This window comes from Rhamphochromis longiceps, linkage group LG12 (assembly GCF_057381845.1).
Source record: "Rhamphochromis longiceps isolate RC_006_pf linkage group LG12, R_longiceps_female_GT1.1, whole genome shotgun sequence".
Taxonomy (NCBI): domain Eukaryota; kingdom Metazoa; phylum Chordata; class Actinopteri; order Cichliformes; family Cichlidae; genus Rhamphochromis; species Rhamphochromis longiceps.
Genome location: NC_140568.1, coordinates 7,558,060 through 7,584,100, shown reverse-complemented (window position 1 = coordinate 7,584,100; position 26,041 = coordinate 7,558,060). Strand labels below are relative to the sequence as shown.

Here is a 26,041-nt window from a genome sequence, read left to right as displayed (position 1 = left end):
AGTGAAGAAAAAGAAACTCATAACAAAATGGCGCCGGTGAGGTCGGCTGCCGTGCTGGATGCTCTGCCCTAACTTCTCCACTTTTTGCAGTTTTTCGTCACTTTTTGCTATATCTGCGATAATCTTGCATGGGCATCATGCAAAACACACAAATCCGCTACAGTAGAGACACTTTGGTTTCTATTGGTCTGCAGTACACGAACATTTCACCATGTTTAACTCCGGACCCAACCTGGCCAAAGGAGATCCTGAGAGAGAACAAAGGATGCGACCCTAAGCGACGGCCTCGAGGTAAAAGAGCCGGCATCAGGAACAGGCTACGGGCTCGCGCACACCGCGCACCCATGCCCAGTATCCTGCTAGCCAATGTTCAATCCATCGAGAACAAGCTTGATGACCTCAGAGCCAGAATCAAGTTCCAGAGAGACATTCGGGACTGCAACCTCCTCTGCTTTACCGAGACTTGGCTGAACCCAGCGATACCAGACCACGCCGTACAGCCGACGGGGTTCTTTTCGGTTTACCGCATGGACAGGACAATGGAGTCGGGGAAGAAAAGAGGTGGTGGAGTGTGTTTGATGGTGAACAACAGATGGTGCGACAGCACAAACATCTCCCCACTCACACGCTCTTGCTCGCCCAATCTGGAGCTTTTGATCGTTAAGTGTCGCCCTTTCTATCTCCCTCGGGAATTCACTGCGGTCATTGCCTGCACTGTTTACATTCCGCCTCACGCGGACTCGGACACTGCCTTATGTGAGCTACATGAGGCTCTCACACATCAACAAACACTTCACCGAGATGCCGCACTCATTGTTATGGGAGATTTTAACAGAGTGAATCTCAAACGGACATTTCACAACCTTCACCAGCACATCAACTGCCCCACCCGGGGCACGAGGACATTAGACCACTGCTACACCCCGTTCAAGAACTGTTACAAGGCTCAACCCCTGCCAGCATTTGGAAAATCGGACCATTCCGCCATCTTCCTCATACCTGCTTACAAACAAAGGCTAAAGCAGCAACCACCAATCAGGAGGGAGGTCGCTCGCTGGACGGACCAATCGGTGGCCGCGCTGCAGGACGCACTGGATGACGCAGACTGGGACATGTTTCGGCGCAGCTCTGATGACATCAACATGTTTACGGAAGTGGTTGTGGGATTTATCGGGAAACTAGCGGACGACACAGCAGAAAGAACTATCATCCGAACGTTTCCCAACCAGAAGCCGTGGGTGGATAAAAACATCCGCGACGCTCTGAGATCACGCACCGCTGCCTACAATGAAGGGCTTGTCTCCGGTAATATGGACCTATACAAGGCTGCGTCCTACAACGTGCGCAGCGCGGTCCGAAAGGCAAAGCGGAGCTACGGGGAAAAACTAGAGTCACAGCTACGACAGTGCGACTCTAGGAGCCTGTGGAAAGGACTGCGGACTATAACGGACTATAAACGACCAGCTTCTTCAATGATGAATGCCGATGCTTCACTGGCTGATGAGCTGAACACGTTTTATGCTCGCTTCGACGCCGCAGCAATTAAAACAACAAACGGCTGCCCGCGCTCGGAGTGCACCAGTGAAGAAAATGCATTCGTCATCACAGAGCATGCCGTGAGGAACACCTTCAGGAGGGTGAACACCAGGAAGGCAGCAGGACCAGATGCAATCCCTGGCCGGGTCCTTAGAGCCTGCGCTGATCAACTAGCACCGGTGTTCACGGAGATCTTCAACCTCTCCCTGGCCCAAGCTGTGGTTCCCACGTGCTTCAAACGGTCCATTATTATCCCTGTTCCAAAGAAACAACAGCCCGCTTGCCACAATGACTACCGTCCAGTAGCACTGACTTCAATTGTGATGAAGTGTTTTGAAAGACTGATGAGAGATCACATCACTTCTTCACTTCCTCCCACCATCGACTCACTTCAGTTTGCTTACCGGACTAATCGTTCCACAGACGATGCCATATCTCACCTGCTCCACACATCCCTGAGTCACCTGGACACTGGCAGAGGGAATTATGTTAGGATGCTGTTCGTGGACTACAGTTCAGCATTCAACACAATAATTCCCTCTAAGCTTTTCACCAAGTTGACGGATCTAGGACTCAGCTCATCACTGTGTCAGTGGATCCTCAACTTCCTCACAGACAGACCCCAATCAGTGAGGGTAGGAAAACAAGTCTCCCCCTCCATCTCACTCAGCACTGGAGTGCCTCAGGGCTGTGTTTTAAGCCCCCTGCTGTACTCACTGTACACTTATGATTGTGTAGCCACATCCGACACCACCTCCATTGTCAAGTTTGCTGACGACACTGCTGTTGTGGGCCTGATCTCCGACAACATCGAGACGGCCTACCTGGAGGAGATTAGGAACCTGGAGACCTGGTGCCAGGAGAATAACCTCCTCCTAAACATCAGCAAGACTAAGGAGCTGATCGTGGACTTCACTACAAAGCAGGCGAGGAATTACAAACCCCTCATCATCAGTGGCACGCCAGTGGAGAGAGTGGACAGTTTCCGATACCTGGGTGTCCACATCACTCAGGACCTGTCATGGTCCTGTCACATCAACACCCTGGTTAAGAAAGCCCGTCAGCGTCTCTTCTTCCTCAGAAGACTTAGAGACTTCCATCTGCCACTGAAGGTGCTCAAGAACTTCTACTCCTGCACCATCGAGAGCGTCCTGACGTCAAACATCTGCACCTGGTTTGGGAACAGCACCAAGCAGGACAGACGAGATCTGCAAAGGGTGGTGCACTCGGCAGAACGCATCATTCAATCAGAGCTCCCTGACCTGCTGTCCATCTACACCAAGCGGTGCAAGTCCAAAGCTAGGAAGATTATGATGGACCTCTCCCATCCCAACAATGGACTCTTCTCACTGTTGAGGTCTGGGAAGCGCTTCCGCTCCCTTAAGGCCAAAACAGAGAGAATGAGGAGGAGCTTCTTCCCCCAGGCTATTCGGGCCCTGAACCAGGTGTAGGACTGGACTCTCCCAAACACGTCACTATAAGACTGGACTCTCACACACGTCACCACACGCACCACCACACATTTCCTATAATCCTATAGTTCCTATAATTTATAATCCTTATCTTTATAATCTCTTCTGCTATTTGCACATTCTTTACTGTAAATTCCTAAGTTAATTTGTAAATTTTTGTAGTAAATTGTAAATATTGTAAAACTTTTCTTCTGTCATTTAATGGTCGGGCATTGTACAGCTACAAGCATTTCACCCCCATGTCATACTGTGTATGGTTGTGTGTGTGTGACAAATAAAATTTGAATTTGACAACACAATAGATATTTAATTCATGTTTTTTCCTTTCAAATGGTATTTTCTCCCTCACTTGCACAGATATAATCATATATCACTGCTATTGCAATGTCTCAATTATCACAGAGTCACAGTGCCATGATAGCAGTATTATTGTGGACAATGTATTTTGATATCACAGTTTTTTTACATTGCTCCATGATTTCCATGCCCACTTATTAATACATTTTAAAGTTATAACATCTCACTTTATATCATAACTACACCAAATTAAAGAAAAAAGGTTAGCCAATCTTCAACTATTTAAAATGTTCAAAGCTAAAGGACTAAAAATATTGCAGTCATGGTAAAATAAATAACACCCTCTCTCCGTTTTAAGCTTTTACTTACTAGGACATAATAAAAAATAGTTTATCTTGCCCCTAGCAGGTTCAAAAATTATTAAATACCGTCCCACATAAACAACTGCACATTACATATTACACTGTGGAATTATTTATTTAACAAAAACTAAAGCAAAATGCAGATCTAGTGTGTGGTAAACTAAGTAGACTAAATGATCTGATGTCTTGTAGGAGTATGCAGGAGTAACTTAGCAGTAATCATTATCTATATGACTTTATCACTCTCTCAAATCAATGTGGAGCTGCTTTGCTTGGGGTCATTGCCCTGCAGCACGACACAATCTGGGCTGTCAGACAGATGGCCTTATATTTGACTGTATAATACTTTTGCATACAGTAGAGTTCATGGCTCAATCACTGCAAGGCCCCCACAACCTCTGGCTGCTGTGCTGTGCTTGACGGCTTGTATGAGGTCTTTGCTGATACGCTGTGTTTGGTTATTGTCAAATGTGATACTATGGATTATGGTGAAACATCTTCATCTTAGTCTCGTCTTTCTTAAGGACATTGGTTGAGAAATCTTGTGATTTGATGAGATGCAAATTTGCAAACCAAAGCTGTGCTGCCAAGTTAAATTAAATAAAATTAAATGCAGATAAGAGGCTTGTTATATACTTATGTGGTATGTGTATTTTGACTTTTTTTGCCATGATGCCAGGTCTCTCTTGAAAATGAGATTTTTAATCTCAATGAGATTTTTTACCTGGAGGTAAAAGGACTAATAATAATAATGAAAAACCCTGGTTATAGTGTGAATCGGTTGATAAAATAGTGCAAGTTACAGCGCTGATGTAAAATCTGTGATTGTTGGGAGCAGTTCTGATTGTACAGTCTGACAGCTGCAGGGAGGAAGGACCTGCGGAAACGCTCCTTCATGCATCGAGGATCCAGCAGTCCGTCACTGAAGGAGCTCTGCAGTTCACCAACATTTACATGCATGGGGTGGGAGACTCTGCCTATCAGAGATGTTATTTTGGCCAAAATACTGTCATGAGTTGTAACATTTAACATTCTAACTGAGACTTGTAGAATCTGATGTGTAGTTCTTAGGTTTTTATTTGCAATTTCATTGCGTTTCATTTCAAGATCATGGCTGGTGTCTTTCTGTCTTTGTTAACATATGCTAGAAAAACTTCTTTTTCATAAAGGTGCTCACACTTGCTGATGATCAGTTAATCACGCCCACTTAATTAGCAGCACCTGGCGGCTACTTACCTGGTATGGAAGCAATATGGTAGGGGTGCAACGATACACAAAATTCACGGTTCAGTTCGGTTCGATACTTTGGTGTCACGGTTCGATATTTTTTCGATACAAAAAAAAGGTTCATGCCTTTTTAATTTGTCATTTATTAAAATTATAAATATATATTTTAACTCAAAAGTACAGTTTTTAAATTTAACCCTAACCCTTGTGCGTGTTTTTTATTTTGACAGCGAATGCGCACCTGCGGACCACTTATGTGCAGCCCTGGTTATTTAGCTCGTCATATTGCAGCCATAGAAATTATTTTGTCCATGAAACCATAAAGCTGCACTTTCTTTTTGCCTTATAGTCTGATTTGTCATAACTTCTCCGTTTTGTGGTAAGCTTTTCTTTGGCTGTCACTTCTTCACCCTGACCTGTCTTATTTGGCTCAGCAGAACTAAAATATAAATCCTGCTGCTTTTACACACGCACTCACATAAGCTCAGCGATTCTCTGCGCGATCAACCTCTCACATGTTTAAGCTTGCTGCGGGAGATTTCACTTGTCATGTTTGCATAGTAAGCTAACGATTAATAAGACGATGTCAGAGGAATTGGTGCACAAATTATCATCACTCACAGATCAGTGCTGTCGCTCTCTATACACAGTTCGCGTGATTGCAAAGTGAAAGCAAAAAACAAGCGCAAATTCAAACGCGATTTCAATATGTCACATATTGAGAGTGGCTCACCGATGCCAATGACATAATTACCCAGCTACATTTCTGAAAGAATGCAAAAGCATTGACATATATTTTTCCTTCCTACAATAGCCCGACGGGCAGGGAAGAGATAGATTCTGGTAGCCCGACTGAAAAAATCTCTAGCCCCAGTACGTCACTTGTGTCAAGCCAGCCTCCAATTCGAGACTTGCAGTCAAGCCAGCCTCCAGTTGATTTTACGTTCCCTGTGTATTCAAAGTATTACGGGAATGGATGTGGAAACCGGATTTCAAAATAAAAGCCAACTTCGAGTGAATTAACAGATATGTTAAGAACATAATAACATATAATTTAGGCTTTTTTTTTTTTTTTTTACAAACAATAATGTTAGATCTATATGACACAGCCTTGTACCCTAATTGTGCCCTGTCACTATCAAGGCCATCTTATTTTGGATTTCAAAGTAAAAGCCCTGTGAATCTTCATTTTTGAACTACTCTTTCAATGAATTCATAATGCTCTTAAAAGCAAAAGTCGTATTTCCAAATACTATTTGAACTTTGTATCAACACTTTCCAACCGCAGTCTTTTTCACAGTAATACCATATCAAATAAATTCTTTCTGATTTTGCTTTTCATAGTAATGGCCCTTTGAAATTGCCGATATTTGACTTAATCTTCTAACGATTCAAAATGCTCTAAAATGGAAAATTCCTGTTTCCACAGGGTAATTCCACCTTAGATCAACAGTATACAACCCCACAGTGATACCATATCAATATCAAGTCATTCTGATTTTGCTTTCAAAAATAAAAGCCCTTTCAAATTGTCCATAATTGACCTAACTTTCAGTGATTTCAAAATGCTCTTAAATAGAATTTTGCTGTTTCCACAGGGTAATTCCACTTTAGATCAACAGTATACAACCTCACAGTGATACCATATCAATATCAAGTCATTCTGATTTTGCTTTTCATAGTAATGGCCCTTTGAAATTGCCGATATTTGACTTAATCTTCTAACGATTCAAAATGCTCTAAAATGGAAAATTCTTGTTTCCACAGGGTAATTCCACTTTAGATCAACAGTATACAACCCCACAGTGACACAATATCAATATCAAGTCATTCTGATTATGCCTTCCAAAATAAAAGACTTTTCAAATTGTCCATAGTTGACCTACCTTTCAGTGATTTCAAAATGCTCTAAAATGGAAAATTCCTGTTTCCACAGGGTAATTCCACTTTAGATCAACAGTATACAACCCCACGGTGATACCATATCAATATCAAGTCATTCTGATTTTGCTTTCAAAAATAAAAGCCTTTTCAAATTGTCCATAATTGACCTAACTTTCAGTGATTTCAAAATGCTCTAAAATGGAAAATTCCTGTTTCCACAGGGTAATTCCACTTTAGATCAACAGTATACAACCCCACGGTGATACCATATCAATATCAAGTCATTCTGATTTTGCTTTTCATAGTAATGGCCCTTTGAAATTGCCGATATTTGACTTAATCTTCTAACGATTCAAAATGCTCTAAAATGAAAAATTCTTGTTTCCACAGGGTAATTCCACCTTAGATCAACAGTATACAACCCCACAGTGATACCATATCAATATCAAGTCATTCTGATTTTGTTTTCAAAAATAAAAGCCCTTTCAAATTGTCCACAATTGACCTAACTTTCAGTGATTTCAAAATGCTCTAAAATGGAAAATTCCTGTTTCCACAGGATAATTCCACTCTGTATTTACAGTATACAGCCCCACAGTGATACCATATCAATATCAAGTCATTCTGATTTTGCTTTCAAAAATAAAAGCCTTTTCAAATTGTCCATAATTGACCTAACTTTCAGTGATTTCAAAATGCTCTAAAATGAAAAATTCTTGTTTCCACAGGGTAATTCCACTTTAGATCAACAGTATACAACCCCACGGTGATACCATATCAATATCAAGTCATTCTGATTTTGCTTTTCATAGTAATGGCCCTTTGAAATTGCCGATATTTGACTTAATCTTCTAACGATTCAAAATGCTCTAAAATGGAAAATTCTTGTTTCCACAGGGTAATTCCACTTTAGATCAACAGTATACAACCCCACAGTGACACCATATCAATATCAAGTCATTCTGATTTTGCTTTCAAAAATAAAAGCCTTTTCAAATTGTCCATAATTGACCTAACTTTCAGTGATTTCAAAATGCTCTAAAATGGAAAATTCCTGTTTCCACAGGGTAATTCCACTTTAGATCAACAGTATACAACCCCACGGTGATACCATATCAATATCAAGTCATTCTGATTTTGCTTTTCATAGTAATGGCCCTTTGAAATTGCCGATATTTGACTTAATCTTCTAACGATTCAAAATGCTCTAAAATGGAAAATTCTTGTTTCCACAGGGTAATTCCACCTTAGATCAACAGTATACAACCCCACAGTGACACCATATCAATATCAAGTCATTCTGATTTTATTTATTAAAATTTACTGAAGTGGATTTCTTTTCTTTACATATTAATGACACAAACTTTTCTTTGTATTTGTAATGTTATGAAATATAACTATTTTCATAAAAGTAACATAGGTAAATCTGTTTATCTTGGAAAACAAAACCCAGAAAAAGGGAACAGCTCGATACAAGGAGAATAAATTGTAAATTACAAAAGGTGCAGTCATGATAACATTAAATGTGCTTTAAATGTAAATGAGAACATCACGGAAATGTGAATGAAATATGTATGAAAACGTTTCACCGTATTATGTTGCTCAAATTATCACTTTGGTGGAGACAACAGAGTACGTCTTCAAATATTTTGACACAAGCATCCAATAAGTCTGTGGTTTAACAGCACAGGAGACAATTCCACGCTTCTTCCTTTGCTTTTTGAAAGTCATTGTTGGTCATGTCAAGGCACTGTTCATGGTACCATCTTTGACAGGCGTCACATTGTATCTATTTAAAGTTAAACAGACAAAGCAAAAAAACCCATTTATAGTCAAAGTCTTTTACACATTTTTGAGAAATTCAAATTCCCTCCAACTCACCCAGTTCATCATTGAAGGTCCTGATCCAGGTGGCTTGGTCAGCGAACACATGGCACAGTTGCTGTTAGTGTCAAAAACTAAAATACAGGATCAAAACACATTATATAGACATTCGTTTGAAGGCCAATTTATGCATATGTTAAACAGTGTACTTAAAAATTTCTATCGATTAGACCACAGCATAAAGTGCCATTGTGCACTATAATAATACTACTAACAGAATAATACATTTCAATCTACACACACACACATATACATTCAAATACATATATATATATACACACACACATTTTCTCTCTTATTCACCCCCAAACCAACCTGATGCTTGTAGTATCTCCACAGCCATCAATTTTCTTTCCTCTGCCATTTTCTCTTTTGATGTTTTAAATTTCATGACGGGCAAATCTGGAAATACTTTCATCACTGCCCGTGCCATCTACCGAGAAATACTCAAAATTTTAATTGTGAAAAAAAACCCCACAATTCTGCTCAATATAAAATTTCTGATGTTTATAATCTTGCATAAACAGTATGAAAAACAAAGAGCAATAAATAGATTTAAGTCTTTATGAACACCAGGTAACTTCTAACACTCAGTTGTTGAAATGGACATCGTGGATGAATAACTATGTGATATACCTTGTAAACATAGAGAACAAAATGGACAGGGTTAAAAATAACACTCCACTCTACAGTAAGGGCCAGAGGGCCAGTATATTCTTAGATGCTGATGAATAACTGAAATAGGGAACATCTCTAGTTACTAGTTATTAGATATAGTCTGCTTCCAATGTGTGGGCAGCTGACTTCTTTTAACATCTGTTGGGCAATACTCAGTATATTCTATAAAAATGGTGTGGAGAGTCGCAACCTGTGTTATGCTAGTGCCACAGAGACTCAATAAAGTGAGTCCACAGGGTGTCCCATAAGTCTCGTAAGGTGCTGTCAGAGATGTGGATGTTTTCCAAGTTAACCACAATGCTGGACAATACATACCACCTGCATCATGATGTGCTAGCCATTCACCAGAGCGTGCTCAGTGAGAGAATGAGATTACTGATAATGCACCATTATGACACAGGAAATAATTCCAGACGGTGACTTGCTCTCTTTAAAGTATAAGTACTATCTGCAATCGCTGTGCAGCCTTAATATTTGCAAATCCTAAAAAGAGTATGTCCCAAAATCTGCATGACTTAGGGCACCAAAGTATTAACCATATACTTAATTTGTGCAGTATCATGTGAAATTTAGAATTAGATGTATTCATATATATTACAGCTACTGTTATGGATGTGGATATTCTTCTGAACATGGCATGATGGTATGGCAAACAAGTAAGAAATTATATACAAATGTATATTATCATCACTTACCATCACCACCAATACTCCACAGCTGAAGCCATCCTTCTGCACTGGATGGGTCAAGACACCTCCCTTCCATTTAATGTCCACCCATTCTGTTTTTGCGTGGCAGGTTCTCCTCATTTTTAAGTAATCACTGCACATTATTACAAAGCATTATACAATTTGGTATATGTCATATTTCCTAATTTAAAAAAAAAACATATTTTACAGAATTAAAGAGAATTTTATTTATTTTTTATTGATTTATTTTTTGGCCTGTCTCTTTTGGCTCTTTTGCCATCAGAATTATTGTCTTAATAATTTGTTCACCTGATAATTTTTATTTAACCGTACTGATTTATTTTGCAAATGAGACCTGGCCAAGAGGATGCCAACAGAGAAACACGTATTGTGGGGCCAGGTACAAAAAGCTTCTACAAAAATGCAGTTGTAGTAAACTAACTTGTAAAGCCTATTTGCATATAACAAAATGTGTTGAAGCCTAAGTACCTGAATTTACGTGCAGCGAGTTTAGAGTCTTCCTCCTCTGATGAACTTGGGGAAGGATCAAGGAGATAAACAGTGTGATTCACTGCATTGATGAACTGTAGCAAAGATAAATCATTAAAACAATATTAATATATCGTCATTAAAAAAATACACAGACTTTAAAGTTATAATATTGTTGCTTACCAGAAACTTCCAGTGTACATTTTTAATGTTAACAAACGTGACAATGGCCTGGTACTGATCGAAGTTTACCTGTCAGAAAACATTTATGTATTTCTTACAGTTTGTGGAATTCTATTAGCATTCAATCAGTAATTCTTTCTAAATGTATTTGGACATAATTATATGGACATTGGACAGTCATCTTACGTTCCGCAAGCTTTGGCGAGAAAGCTGTGTCCGATCACCAAACAGAATCAATCCCGCTGTGTAATGGTTCATAATGTAGATCCCTTTTTGCTCCTTTTTTGCCAGACAATGAAAAAGCCCTTCAATTACCTACGTAAAGAATTTTCATAAACACAAAGCTATGTAATTTATATACTTTAAATTGTGTTAATGATAAATAATTACATGATAATGTCCTTTTAATTTAATTACATTACACAGTCGAATTATTGTGGTTATGAGTGCTTAAATTAATCATTGATATACCTCGCCTGTTAGCCACAGGTGTGGTCGAAGGGTTCGCAGATCACTGTGCCGGATAATTATGGACGTACCATGGTTTGTTGAGGGAAGCACAGAAACCACAAACTCTGTGTCTCTTTTCTTCCACAAAGACAGGACCTCCTCATTCAAGAAAAACACACTTAACATACGATCTTACCAGCTATTGAACATGATTTTGTTATTTCTAACAAAAGTTTATGGACTGTTATTAACAATATGTCTTTGTAAAATTCATTCAAAATGTATCACTCCAAGTCTTGAATGGTAAATGAACTGGTTCTTATAAAGCACTTTTCTACTCTTCTGAGCATTCAAAGCGATTTACACAACTTGTGCATTCACCCAAGCAGATTTTTCTAAGTGTGTTCTAAGTAACATTCACACACAATCGATGGATGCACTGGAGAGCAATTTATGGTTAGTATCTTGGATTTTTGGTATGCAGACTAGGAGAAGCCAGTAATCAAACCAACAAACTTCAAATCAGTAGATGACCTGCTCTACCACCTGAGCTACAGCCACCCTTGAGCATTGGTAACTATATAAACTCAAAGCTGTAATGGCAACACTTGCAAAGTTAATTTTCCCATACTCTAACTATGTTCCCGAATGCTTTTTCCCATTCAGTTTCTACTGAGGAAAAAATATTTATTTATTTAGTTATTCCCAAAATTTACCATGTGATCACTGCATTCATTTTTAATTTTGGTGCCTCCCACTTAAGTTAAGGTTACAACTAGTCAACCAAAATCCTGGATATTCACATCGAATGAGTTGAACATGAATATCAACATGTAACTACATAAGATTTGACCTTCATACACGTGTCCATGACTGATTACTGTGTCATGGAAAGGATCTTCTATGGAAAAAGAAGGCATAACTATTACTTTGATGAATCCTTTATGTTAGCAGTTGTCAAACCTACCTGTAATTCTGGATTTTCTAAGGTAACATCCTCAACTTTAGCAGTCTGCACAGGGGAACTCGGGGCCATAGAGGAAGCAACCTATATAAATATTGTGTACAAGAAATACAAAAAATGTTATGCAAAATATTGGTCTTTATATATGAAAGATAAATTTGCGCAACATTTTATACCATCTTTGAAGATCTCTTGAAAGGAAATGGCTTGCGGAGTACTGTTACATATCTCCCCTTCTTTTTTTGGCGACGTTCCTTCCATTTTTCTTCGTCCACTCGAAATTTCTGAACCAAAAATATGAGTCATTGAACATTGTTTAGGAATTACAAGTGAAATGCTGTGACAACATTTTCCTTAATTTACAATAAACCAAAACACACAAAAATGTCCAGTAAGACACACAGGTGCAAACAAGCTATAACATCACAATGTGGGGCACCTCAATATCCCACCACATCAAGAACACTTTTTTGTAATGTTCCATTTTGAAACGGCAAAGCATTGATGGACATCAGCCAGTCATTTTGCAAACCTTTCTTTGAAGCATTCTTTTTGAGTCTTCGTACTCCTTCAGCAGCGCTGTGTGACTGATTTGATACTGGACAACAAAGTCATCAAGCCTGGTGAGCCTTCCCGAACGTAGACGGATATGTTTCAGATCCCACTGGCTCTTCTCCATTATCCCCTGCGTTTTATTATTCTCAGTGATATTCTGAAAAATCAAATTAAGAAATCATTAATTGTGATTTCTTTTAAAGATACACATTGTTGTGTGCAATGTTGTATGATCTGCAATACAGATGACTCCTCTGGACCCGCTGTTTCTCAATCACACCACACAAATATGTATATATACTAAAAATCAGGTGTCTTACTTGTCTCTTGATCTTTCTTAAGGCATTGTATTTGTTGTGGTACTGCTCATACATTTTCCCAGTGCCATGTCTTCCAAGGTCACCTTTGGATTTTGAAGATTCGAATAATATTGATGTGTGTAATTTCATTTTATAAACTAATTACTTTTTTACTTTAAAATGGCTTACCTAACATTATTGCAGACCATAATCCAGAAAAAGGAAGAAGATATTTGCTGGAAATGAGCTTCTTAAAATGTCTCCCAAAGAGGTTGTTTCCCTTGACTCCCTAGCCAACAGACAAAACAGAATAATTATGTGATTTGAACATTGTGTACACTCATCTTTCATATCTATAATCTAAAAACCCAACATTATGTTGTATAAAACATTTAAAATTACTTGTGACTTGTGATTATTATGCTATTCCAAAGTATTTAAAAAGATATATAAGAGGCAAAAGTTTAGCCTTTAGTTTTAATAAAAATTGACTTTGGTTTACCTTCAGGTCCTCATCAGCTTTTGAGTTTCTGTCATTGCCATCAACATCAACATTGGCTTTCTGCATGAACAACTGAAGGTTGTGAAAATGTTTTTCGACATTCTCACCACTATATGGACTCCCAAAAACAACTGCAGCACTTTGCACCATGTCAGTGAGGTCTTTTAATGAAGTCGCAGTAGTGAACACTCCAAAAGTGTGCATTGCAAGATGGTAGTTCTTTGGTGCACTGCAGTTAAAGAAAAAATTGTCTTTAAGTGTTTCCAAAACAGTAATAATGTTTTCCCAAATTGAAAAATGAAATGCCATGTCACATGTCATAATAAAAAAACAAACAAGTGAATACCGTATTAAAAGGACTACACTTACTACTTTTTACAGATCTCCTTAGCATTCTTCATAACATGACTAAGGCATCTGTGAAGAATTGGAACCTCGAAGTCTTCCTTGTTTCCTTTCCCCGAAGCGATGTTATAATAATGATTCATTGTGTCAGAGAGATTTTTTTTTGCAAAAGCTAAACAGATAGCTTGCATTAGGACCATAGATCCATCACACATAAGCATTAAAGGTGAACACATGGCTTTGCGCCCAAAGGCCCTTGCAACATCAGTCAGAAATGCTTCCAAAAAATATTTGACTGAGGCAGTGGTATGGTCACAGGTTAAATATGTAGCCACTGGTAGGGGGGAGGATGTTTTCCGTGGATTTCTTACTACAAGTTCGTAAACATAGAAAGGAGGCGAACCCTTTCTTTTTTTCATGATACTTCCTGTAGCATCCAAATACACGATGTCCTCCCGACAGCGGCTCTGGAAGATCTCAATACTCCTGGAAGACCATAAAAAAACACCTTTTGGATGTAACATTACTTTCTGCAATACATCCTCTGGGTTGTTCTTCTTGTTTGCCACCATTAACTGGAGACTCATAATCTCATTATGATGAAGACGACTTTTCTTTCTGATTTCCAAGGCTATGTTTCTCAACACTTGAGGAGTTGGAACTTCATCTCTACACCCCGATTGCACAACATCATCATCCATTTTGCTCATTGTTTCCAGATACATGGCTCTAGGTAATTGTTTTTCCAATTCATGGCCAATTTTATCTCTCTTATGAGCTCTTACAGGTCTTCTTCTTAGTTCATAGTGGTTGTGCACACACTCGAAACCTTGAAAATTGACTTTTGCCTTTAGATCTTCTTCATTATCTACAGTGACAGTGACAGTGACTGGACAATCCTCAAAACTGCAGTAACCCAGACACCAGAAGAAAGGGCCCTTTCTTACTGAGTCCAAAGCCTTGACTCTGTGCCTTTTGAAGGCAAAGGAACAATATGGAAACACAGTCCGTATTCCGTCTGAAATCAGATTTGTCCACTGTAGTCCCTTGTATCCTCTTTGGGATCTCTTATTTTTTATATTAGTCCATTCTTTCCTTTTCAGGAAAAAAATTTTTGTTGCAAGTGGGACCCTGACTCTTATGAATCCATCATCAGATGAGTTGCTGTTAGGCTAAAAAAGAGGAAAAAATTATTTTGTGAGAAAACATTTTGTCCATGTTACATAACTACTATAATATCAGTAAATATACTTGAAATACTTGTGTATTTTAAGTATATTAACAACCAGTGTTTGTAATGTCATAATATATAGCAAACATTAATGTTGAGAAGTGTCATGAAATATAAATTTCATTCAATGTTACAACATTTGATAAAATTCTTTATTTAATTGTTTATTTTTTTTAAAAAAAATATTTTTTATGTAATATAAAGTGGTCATTTAAACAATGATCCTAGTACCAATCATAACTTATGTGAAAGCATTTTTAATGACTTACCTGCTCAGGAGACAGCTGTCCATCCTCCTGCAAGGAGAAGACCGGTGACAGAGAAGCGGCAGCTGATAGTTCTTCTGGTTGCTATTACATGAGTGGAGAGGTGTAACTTTAGTGTAATGACAAGGAAGCGTTGAAGAGAATTTATGATAGTACAGACAGACTGACCTGCTCAGGAGACAGCTGTCCATCCTCCTGCAAGGAGAAGACCGGTGACAGAGAAGCGGCAGCTGATAGTTCTTCTGGTTGCTATTACATGAGTGGAGAGGTGTAACTTTAGTGTAATGACAAGGAAGCGTTGAAGAGAATTTATGATAGTACAGACAGACTGACCTGCTCAGGAGACAGCTGTCCATCCTCCTGCAAGGAGAAGACCGGTGACAGAGAAGCGGCAGCTGATAGTTCTTCTGGTTGCTATTACATGAGTGGAGAGGTGTAACTTTAGTGTAATGACATGGAAGCGTTGAAGAGAATTTATGATAGTACAGACAGACTGACCTGCTCAGGAGACAGCTGTCCATCCTCCTGCAAGGAGAAGACCGGTGACAGAGAAGCGGCAGCTGATAGTTCTTCCTGTTGAAAATGACATTACCCGTAACAATATTAATTTTAGGGATAATTTCAACAGTAACACATTGACTAAAATTTGGTATACCAACATATTTGATATCAAACACATAGAATTTTATGTATGGAACCTGCTCTGGTGGCTTTTGTCCATTATCTGAATCCCCTTCGACTGGTATAGACAAGTTCTGTAGAGAACAGGCATACATTTTTAATAAATTTGATTTTAACTAAATAATATATATATATAATAATATAGAATATGTAATATATACAATATATTTTTTTTAAAAATAAGTGAAAAGAACTAACCTGACGAAATGCATCACAAATTCTGTAGCGGTTATTTTTATTATTCTGAATACCAAGTGTCAGGCAAACTTGACCCCAGGGGCCTTCTTTATGAAGTGCATGGTCCTCCAGTTGCATGCCATGTTTTTTCAGCTGTTCCACAGTTTCAATAATTTCATTGATTGTGATCAGTTTATTTTTGTTCTAAAACAGAAGATATAGCATTTTCAGTTTTATTTTTCATGGAAAATGTATATGAAAGTAAAGAAGAAAAAAACACATACCCCAAATAAGCTGAAGCAGTAGACTCTAAGTGTAAAAAAGAAAACATTACATTGTCATTTATATCATTGATGAATATGAAATCATAACATTTTATAAATAATATGTATGATATTCTCAATGAATTGAGAACAATTTTAAATCAGTGCCACTAATTACAAAACTATCAACTTTGTTTCTATTCAAGTACTATTTGAACATGTTTTTGTGAAATGCAATGCCCCTGAAGAAAATGTGCAGCACTTGATGTTAAAAAATTCCCTCCTGCCTTCTTTTAATTCAATTCACACCCTTCACCCTGGGGACCGTTTAGTGCCACACCCCAAAAAATGCTATAAAAAATTTATATATTCATATATAATGTGAAACGTCAAATGTGAAACAAGGGCGCCACTTGGTGGACAAATAAAAAATTTACAACTCAAGGCCCCTAGTCCCAAACGAAACCTAAAATGAAATCATGACGATCACTTGAACGGTAATTATTTTGCCGTGAAAAATAGCGTTTATAATGGAAGTAAATTGGCACAAAACGGTCCCTAGGAAGGAGGGTGTGGGGATTTTTGCTGCTCAGCCATTTTAGATTGATTTAAGATATTCACCCTGAAATATTAAAATTGACAGTAAAAAACTATCTTTTGGCAAGTTCGGTTATATTCCACTGAACACAGTGGAAATGGCAGCCATTTAAAACATAAAAGTGGCACAAAAAGGTCCCAAGAAGGCAGGGTTTTTTATAAGCCATAGCCTGTTAGCAACAGATGTGCCTGTTATAGAACACGTGTTAATTAATTTAACAACTTTCCCTGAGTCCTGTGCGCAAATCTTTTTTTGTTTTTGCTCATAGCGAAGCCTGTTATCGAAAAAAACCCCAGTAATAATATGGTGAAATAAATGTAAGATTAAGTGTTACACATAAGAAAAAAGACATTTTTACAATCAGAAATAAACTAGCTAATATCTTAGGCTAGGCTACAAGACTTGATCACTCAATTACATGTAATTGGAGATGAACTACTTAGTTAGCAAATTTTAAAAGTTAATATTTAAAGTTTATACGTAAAAAACGAACTCACCCCTTCTCCTTCTTCGGCATTTTTTCTGCACAAGACTGTTATGTTCAAAATGACATGTTTTCACCTCTAGTTTTTGGAATGTCGACAGAGTCAGACACTCAAAGCTCGCATGTCCAGTAGTGTGCGGTATAGGCTCTCCAACAGATTTTGTTTTTTTTCAAGTGGACCATTATGGCTTTGCAATATTGCTCCACTTGATTAAAAATTTAAAATATCTCTATTTAATCAAACATTTTATTGTAAAATTTAAATTTGCAGTAAAAATCAAAGGAATAAACATAATTGGTTGATAGGAAATATTAAGAGTTAGACAAGAGACGTTCAAAAGACGGGAAAAAACAGAGGGGATGTGGGACGGTGACACAAGACAGTAAATTCCATTGGATTACCTACTGGAAGAAAAATGCAGAAAAGAAAACAAGCAAAAATATAACACAGTACACAACAGCAAGTATCACATCCACAACCTAGATAAGTATAAGTAACAGTAGATAATAAATATTGGTGTCAGCACAGCCCCTGCCAACAAACATTACCATCTACATGTATTTAAAATTGAGACGTGGGCACCGGCAACTTAGGAGAGGTTGAATACACAGACCATCCCTTGGACGCCATTCAGCATGCCCAGCACAAGTGATGTTGATGTATAGATTGTGGAATAAAATTGAGGTACAGGTGGTCAGAAGGGGACACAGCAGGAATGTCTCACACCCACCTCAGTGAAACAACTGTACGCCAAAGCCCTGCATGTGTGACGGTGTGATGGAGTGGGGATGAGGAGGGGAGGAAAGTGAAGGCAAAGTACTCTCTCGTGGGGCCAGGTCCCCCGCTTACCCAAGTAGTCACCCCTGGAAGCCACAGAGGCCCATCCGGACGGGGGCCTACATTAGCACCACCACCAAGCCCCACGGAGCCTTGGGTGGTGGGCGCACATCGTAACCCACCACAGAGGAAACTACATCCACCCAAACATTCAATAATCTCTCTGACTGCATAAGACAAAAGACACCACGGCTGAGTTTATTGTCCACCTCTGTACTAATTTTAAAGTTAACTACTGGCTTTTTTTTGTGTGTTTTAAATGTGGTTAATACTTGACAAACAAAGTAAAAAGAAAAAACCAAAAAGAGAATTATAAATTAAAGGGCCTTGGAGATGTCATTCAAACTAACACCATTGCACATCAAAACATACATGTGAGTAACAGAAAGAATAAAAAAAAACCATTTCAGAATAATTATAAGGTGGAATTACCCTGTGGAAACAGCAAAATTCTATTTAAGAGCATTTTGAAATCACTGAAAGTTAGGTCAATTATGGACAATTTGAAAAGGCTTTTATTTTTGAAAGCAAAATCAGAATGACTTGATATTGATATGGTATCACTGTGAGGTTGTATACCATTGATCTAAAGTGGAATTACCCTGTGGAAACAAGAATTTTTCATTTTAGAGCATTTTGAAATCACTGAAAGTTAGGTCAATTATGGACAATTTGAAAAGTCTTTTATTTTGGAAGGCATAATCAGAATGACTTGATATTGATATGGTGTCACTGTGGGGTTGTATACTGTTGATCTAAGGTGGAATTACCCTGTGGAAACAAGAATTTTTCATTTTAGAGCATTTTGAAATCACTGAAAGTTAGGTCAATTATGGACAATTTGAAAAGGCTTTTATTTTTGAAAGCAAAATCAGAATGACTTGATATTGATATGGTATCACTGTGGGGCTGTATACTGTAAATACAGAGTGGAATTATCCTGTGGAAACAGGAATTTTCCATTTTAGAGCATTTTGAAATCACTGAAAGTTAGGTCAATTGTGGACAATTTGAAAGGGCTTTTATTTTTGAAAACAAAATCAGAATGACTTGATATTGATATGGTATCACCGTGGGGTTGTATACTGTTGATCTAAAGTGGAATTACCCTGTGGAAACAGGAATTTTCCATTTTAGAGCATTTTGAAATCACTGAAAGGTAGGTCAACTATGGACAATTTGAAAAGTCTTTTATTTTGGAAGGCATAATCAGAATGACTTGATATTGATATGGTGTCACTGTGGGGTTGTATACTGTTGATCTAAGGTGGAATTACCCTGTGGAAACAAGAATTTTTCATTTTAGAGCATTTTGAAATCACTGAAAGTTAGGTCAATTATGGACAATTTGAAAAGGCTTTTATTTTGGAAAGCAAAATCAGAATGACTTGATATTGATATGGTATCACTGTGGGGCTGTATACTGTAAATACAGAGTGGAATTACCCTGTGGAAACAGCAAAATTCTATTTAAGAGCATTTTGAAATCACTGAAAGTTAGGTCAATTATGGACAATTTGAAAGGGCTTTTATTTTTGAAAGCAAAATCAGAATGACTTGATATTGATATGGTATCACTGTGGGGTTGTATACTGTTGATCTAAGGTGGAATTACCCTGTGGAAACAGGAATTTTCCATTTTAGAGCATTTTGAATCGTTAGAAGATTAAGTCAAATATCGGCAATTTCAAAGGGCCATTACTATGAAAAGCAAAATCAGAAAGAATTTATTTGATATGGTATTACTGTGAAAAAGACTGCGGTTGGAAAGTGTTGATACAAAGTTCAAATAGTATTTGGAAATACGACTTTTGCTTTTAAGAGCATTATGAATTCATTGAAAGAGTAGTTCAAAAATGAAGATTCACAGGGCTTTTACTTTGAAATCCAAAATAAGATGGCCTTGACAGGGCACAATTAGGGTACAAGGCTGTGTCATGTAGATGTAACATTAGAGTTTCTAAAAAAAAAAAAAAAAGCCTAAATTATATGTTATTATGTTCTTAACATATCTGTTAATTCACTCGAAGTTGGCTTTTATTTTGAAATCTGGTTTCCACATCCATTCCCGTAATACTTTGAATACACAGGGAACGTAAAATCAACTGGAGGCTGGCTTGACTGCAAGTCTCGAATTGGAGGCTGGCTTGACACCAGTGGGACGTCGGGCTAGCGATATTGCGAGCCCTGTATCTGATTGAGGAATCACTCATCTTAGGAAAAGAGAGTTTATTACAGAGAAATGTCTCTTTCCAAAATAAAAGCGATACTATCCGCTTCTTCTGGGCTATATTCTCAGCAGCATAAGGAGAATCATGTGCTAACAGCTGTCTAAATGACTCGGCTAAAGTTAGTAGCATGCTTGTTGTTTTTGTCTTTGCACTAGGATGATGTAGGCGTAAATGTGCAGTCATATTCGTTGTGTTCCCACTAGTGCTTTCAGGTTAATCTCGTTGAAATGACCTTAATGCCACAACACGGCAAATCTCCGTTAATGAGCTACCGCCAATCGCTCCGTGCATGGGGCTAGACGGCCAACACGTTAACGAGCTAACTGCGCTAACACACTAGTTCCCACCCATGTAATTGAGCATTGCATGGCACATCCAACATACTGTTTTACTTTAGTCCATGACTCGCTTACCTTCAGGGTCATACGTCACATGAAAACCAAAATAATTCCAAACGCCAGATCTGAATGAGGGTGGGGGAGTGCCATGTTGCAAGGAGAGCTTAACTTCTGTCTTGCTAGCTTGCCCTGCGCTCTTCCTTCTGACGATGCTGTCTGTGTTGAGCGCTCAGTGGATCTGCGCTCGACAGTGCAGCCTAGGCGGAGTAGTCGAACGCAGATTCACTGAGCGCTCAACACAGACAGCATCGTCAGAAGGAAAGTTGATAAAATAAATTACAAATGTTGTATTGTTCGATACATATGCGTACCGAACCGAAAGCACTGTATTGAACGGTTCAATATCGATACGAATATCGTTGCACCCCTACAATATGGGTGTACTTAATTTTAGATACACTGTTTTTACATTTTCCCATAATAATAACATGTTGTTTTACATGTACATGTATAACATGTACATGTATAACTCAGTACATTAAACCTTAGAACTGAAAGAGAATGCCTTTTCTTTTTCACAAGACTATATCTGTGTGTGTGCGTTCTGTTAGAAGGAATTAATTTATTTTATAAAATAATTATAAATTATAAAATTATAATTATGAAATTATTTTTATAAAATAATTTTAAAATATAATATTAATATGCGTTTTTGCTGCACTGTGTTGCTGTTCCTGTGTTTTCATGCTTGCATGACTGGCCACACCTGAAGATATTGCCACGCACCTGCAGCTGATCAGCCTTGTCAGGGGAGCTATTTAAGAGTGTGATTGAGCTCTCACCGATGCTGGATCATTGCGTGAGACTCCAAGTCAATTTTCCTAGTGAGCTGCGGCTAGTGAGTGTATGCTTTCTGTAGTTGAGTGTCCTGACAGATGCCTCTGTTATTTCCCCCAGAAGGAGCGTGGGAAAACAAGAAGACAGAGAGCACGGGGTGTGAGGACACACGGGAGCAGAGAACACAGAGCACCACACCCTCGTGACCATCAGTTGAACAGTACTGCACTGCAGAATGTAGTGTGTGGAAGAGAGACAGACCATCATAACATTCTAAACCTACAGAAAAATTACAAAGAAAGTCAAGGTGTCAGTACAGTTTCCTTCACCGTCAAAAGGCACTCAGAAACAAACTCTAACAGGAAGAGGTCTGGCTGATCAAAAGCCACAGCTTAATCAGAGGATGTTTCTGATAGTTACCAGCTTGCGTGATAGGCGGTTCACAGGACAACAGCTTCAAGCGCAGCTTAATAGCGGTCGGAGTAAGCAAGTCTTAGTTTCAACTGTGATTAGAAGACTTCGAGTTGAAGGTTTGACTGGAAGAGTTGCAGCAAGAAAGGCATTGCTAAGATTTCAGAATAAGACAAGAGAAGACTTTTTCAGGATTCTAAACTTTTTCCTCGGAATTCTGGAAAAACAAACAAAAAGACGTCCAGTGGCCTTAATCCTCTTCCATGCAATGGAGCCCATTCAATGTTAACCCCCCCCCCCAGCTTTCCTCATACCCTATACCCTGCCTTACTTATTTATGCATGAGCCTATTAGAGTTTTTACATAATCCTGTGACTATACCATCATTATAGTGTGACTTTAATTGTGATGCCATTCTACTTACATTATTAAAGAGTGAGCCGACGTTTGCAGTGACAAGAAGCACATCCGTGTCTGTTTCCATGTTAACAACGCAAGCAGTTTCAAGGAAACTTCGTAGTAGCAGCAGCAGCGTCACCACTGACGTTCATGCAGCCCTGCGATACGAAACTCTGCAGGAGCTTATCAAGGTGTGTGTCTGAGAAAGAGAGAGCTTTATAAGCAGCCAGGACTGGGCATCTGCTGCTGACAAACCCTGGGAAACCTTCTGCAAGTGGGCGGTGTTCTAATGGGCTGACCACATGCTCTTCTATCCATTTGGTCAGATCGCAGCTTTTTTCTTTCTATTTCCATAGAATATGTTTATCAGTGATAAACCAACCATCACTAAATAATAAGATAATTTGGAGATAATCTCAAAACATTTGAGCGTCCCAGGAACTTTTATATTTGCCTTAATGTACATGTCAAATCAGCTATCTTTTACTAACTGCAACCCTTCCATAACCACACTGAACATTATATTTTTACAACAATGATTTGGGAGGTGTTAGAAGCAGCATGTAATTTATGCACCACAAAAAGACACAAAAGAGGAACTTAATCATCTTCTCCCTGTGTAGCACTTCTTTTCACTTGGGGCAGGTTGCTTTTCTTCAGGGTGTATTAAAATTATATAACAGGTATATCTTGCCTTAATCTCACTTCCCCTTAGCTGTATGATCAGTGATTATACCCTGCTGCTATCACCATTAACTACACTGTAATGTGCAGTCCTGTGCCAACAGATGCATGACTTCCACTTTAGTCATTTTTCTTTAGAAAACCCGCCTTCTCCAGTATCTTTTCATCACCACAGCAGCATAACAACATTTCCCCATCCGTAGTTTCCAGTGGAGCCAGAAGCTATAAAAGACTTATTTGGAGTCGATAGATGTTCCTTGAAGTCACTGTTGTTGTGATTTGGCGTTATATAAATAAAATTGAGCTGTCAAGTTTTCCACATTTTTTTCAATTGGTTTCAATAATCTCAAAACTAATTCTGTTTGATTGTTTTTTCATCAGTTGACACACCAACAAGATCAAGATGTTTTGATATTTTTATGCGTTCAAAATTCTTATTCAAACTACTTTAAAACAGGTCTGTCTTTTGTTTTCCCCCCTATACACTATAAAAATTATCAACACTTTTAAGAATAAATGCTTTAGTCATTTGGACGCATATCATGAGCAGGTATCAGACTAAAAGTGAGCTTATGACATCTGACTGTGTGCTGAAACTCAGCAAATATTTGCCCCCTTCCTGGTTTATTCTTTGCATAATTGTCACACTTACATGTGTCAGATTGTCAAAAAATATTTAATATTGGACAAGGATAACGACAAAACACACAATGCAGTTTTAAAATGGTGATTTAATAAATGATGGGATAAACGCTACCCAAACCTATCTGTCTCTGTGTGACAAACTGATTGCTTACTAAACCTAATAACTGGTTGTGCCACTCTTCAGAGCATAAATTGCATGTTTGTGATTAGTAGTCTCTTTCAAATCACTGTGAAGGAATTTTGGCCCACTCCCCTTTGCGTATTTGTTTTAATTAAACCACAGTGGAGGGTGTGAAAGCATGAAAGGTCACGCAAAAGATTCTCAGGTATTCTCATCACCAATCATTCAAATCATTCTTTAGCTTTAGAACAATTTAGTTTTCATCTACAATATCTCTCTGATACATCCTGCAATCAAGTCTGAAACATAACATAAAAACATGACTATAAAATCTTAAAAACAAAAGATGAAACTATCAAACAAAATGTGAGGGTCTCTGATGGCAAAGGCAAAAACATGGCAGAAAGAAGATGTGGAAAACCAACTGAACTTCAATAAAGAGAACATCTCAGATTATCTACAACACAAGTCATTAATATGCTGCTGTGTGGTTTGGATGAATTTCTGATCCTAATCTTCATCTCCCCACTGAAATCTTAGTCAGCCTGGGAGTTATTCTTTTCTGATGGGTTAAAATGTTTGGTGCCTGGCAAACCTTGAGCCCATAGGTGGTAGATGTATGATAAGGTTTTAAAAACTGATCTTAGAGGCATTCTGCACATGAACAATGCTAACAAAGAAAAAGAAGACTGACAACAACCACTGGTTATTCTTAGTGGCTTGTTTATGTTAAATAAAACAGATACAAAATAATACAACACTTTAAAAAGACAAGAGTCTCAATGAACACCATAGGAGCTTGGGCATGAAAGCAGGAGGTCCATCATCATGTAACAAGCAGATAGGCTGCCATCTTAACTGCTTTTTAAAAAGCTATAGCAAATATATATACCAAAGGAAAATTGGATTTTTCATCTCAGGACAACAATGTTATGAGGTTTCATCAGTTTGCTCAATTCATCACATAGAAACATTAATGGATGTAGTTAAAACTGAGTAAACAAAATCTCACTCAAAGAGATCACGCACTGGGAATTATTTGCGTGTTGTCATTTGTTCACTGTAAATAAAAGCACTGTATTCTACATAATGTCTCAGGTTGGCCTTTACCATTTTCACATAGACACTCAATGTGTCAGGTTGGTAGAGTGTTATCTTACCTCAAGCGATCGCCTATGGTTGCGATTGGGAAACTGTACTGCATCGTCTCCCTCCTATTGGGAGGACCAACATAAATGTGATTCTGGTAAGCAGGTGGTCATAAATGATCAACAGCGTTGCTGCTATCAATTGCAAAATCTTGTTATTTTGTCTTGCTAGAAGAGATCTCGGTGGCAGCATATGTAGCTTCTATAGTAATAATATGTAGCAGATGCTCATAGGTTTACCAGTGATAAACCAACCATCACTCAATAACAAGATCATTTGGAGGTGATCTAACAACATATGAATGTCACAGAAACCTTTATATGCGCCTTACAGAACAAATCAAAACAGCTATCTTTTACCAAATGCAGCTCCTCCATAACCACACTGAGCATTACATTATTCCAATAATGTGAGGTGTCATAACATAACATGTAATTTATACACCACATAAAGTTGTTTGCAAGGATTTGAAACTGACAAATCAACGTACCACAGGCTTGTTGTCCGCTCTTCCGGACCATACCCCTCCCAGTCCACCAAGTATTGGAAGCCCCTACCGCGGCACCTAGCGTCCATAATCCGCGTTATGGAATATGCAGGTGCGCCATCAATAATCCGGGCAGGTGGTGGGGACCCAGCAGGTGGGCACAACGGGCTGGTCTGGACTGGTTTCATCTGAGAAACATGAAACACATCATGAATCCGCATATTGCGGGGCAAAGACAGCCTCAATGTCACCGGATTGAGGACCGACTGAACAAGGAAAGGCCCGACGAAGCGGGGACCCAGCTTTTTGGACTCAGTCTGAAGGGGAATGTACCTGGTTGAGAGCCATACCCTCTGGCCAACCTGGTAAGCGGGCGCCAGGGTGT

General features: G+C 38.5%; 3 protein-coding genes across 3 annotated transcripts in view; all 3 read right to left on the bottom strand.

The window, feature by feature from the left end:
• Nucleotides 1–22,655, bottom strand: part of LOC146656768 (inositol polyphosphate-5-phosphatase A-like) — a 34,752-nt gene extending 12,097 nt beyond the window's left edge. Inside the window, exon 1 of the mRNA XM_085427059.1 lies at nucleotides 22,596–22,655. Coding sequence (XP_085283185.1) covers nucleotides 22,596–22,655 — 60 coding nt within the window. The remainder of the gene's footprint in view (nucleotides 1–22,595) is intronic.
• Nucleotides 8,457–11,337, bottom strand: LOC146656770 (uncharacterized). The gene is made up of 8 exons (XM_085425040.1): nucleotides 11,173–11,337; nucleotides 10,888–11,016; nucleotides 10,702–10,770; nucleotides 10,519–10,613; nucleotides 10,036–10,162; nucleotides 8,978–9,095; nucleotides 8,660–8,736; nucleotides 8,457–8,567 (listed from the first exon to the last, which is right to left on the bottom strand). Exons 1-8 carry the CDS (start codon nucleotides 11,335–11,337, stop codon nucleotides 8,457–8,459), a joined length of 891 nt encoding a protein of 296 aa, XP_085281166.1.
• Nucleotides 12,627–14,547, bottom strand: LOC146656769 (uncharacterized). The gene is made up of 3 exons (XM_085425039.1): nucleotides 13,841–14,547; nucleotides 13,472–13,700; nucleotides 12,627–12,827 (listed from the first exon to the last, which is right to left on the bottom strand). Exons 1-3 carry the CDS (start codon nucleotides 14,539–14,541, stop codon nucleotides 12,627–12,629), a joined length of 1,131 nt encoding a protein of 376 aa, XP_085281165.1. The 5' UTR covers nucleotides 14,542–14,547.
• Nucleotides 22,656–26,041: the final 3,386 nt, after the last annotated feature.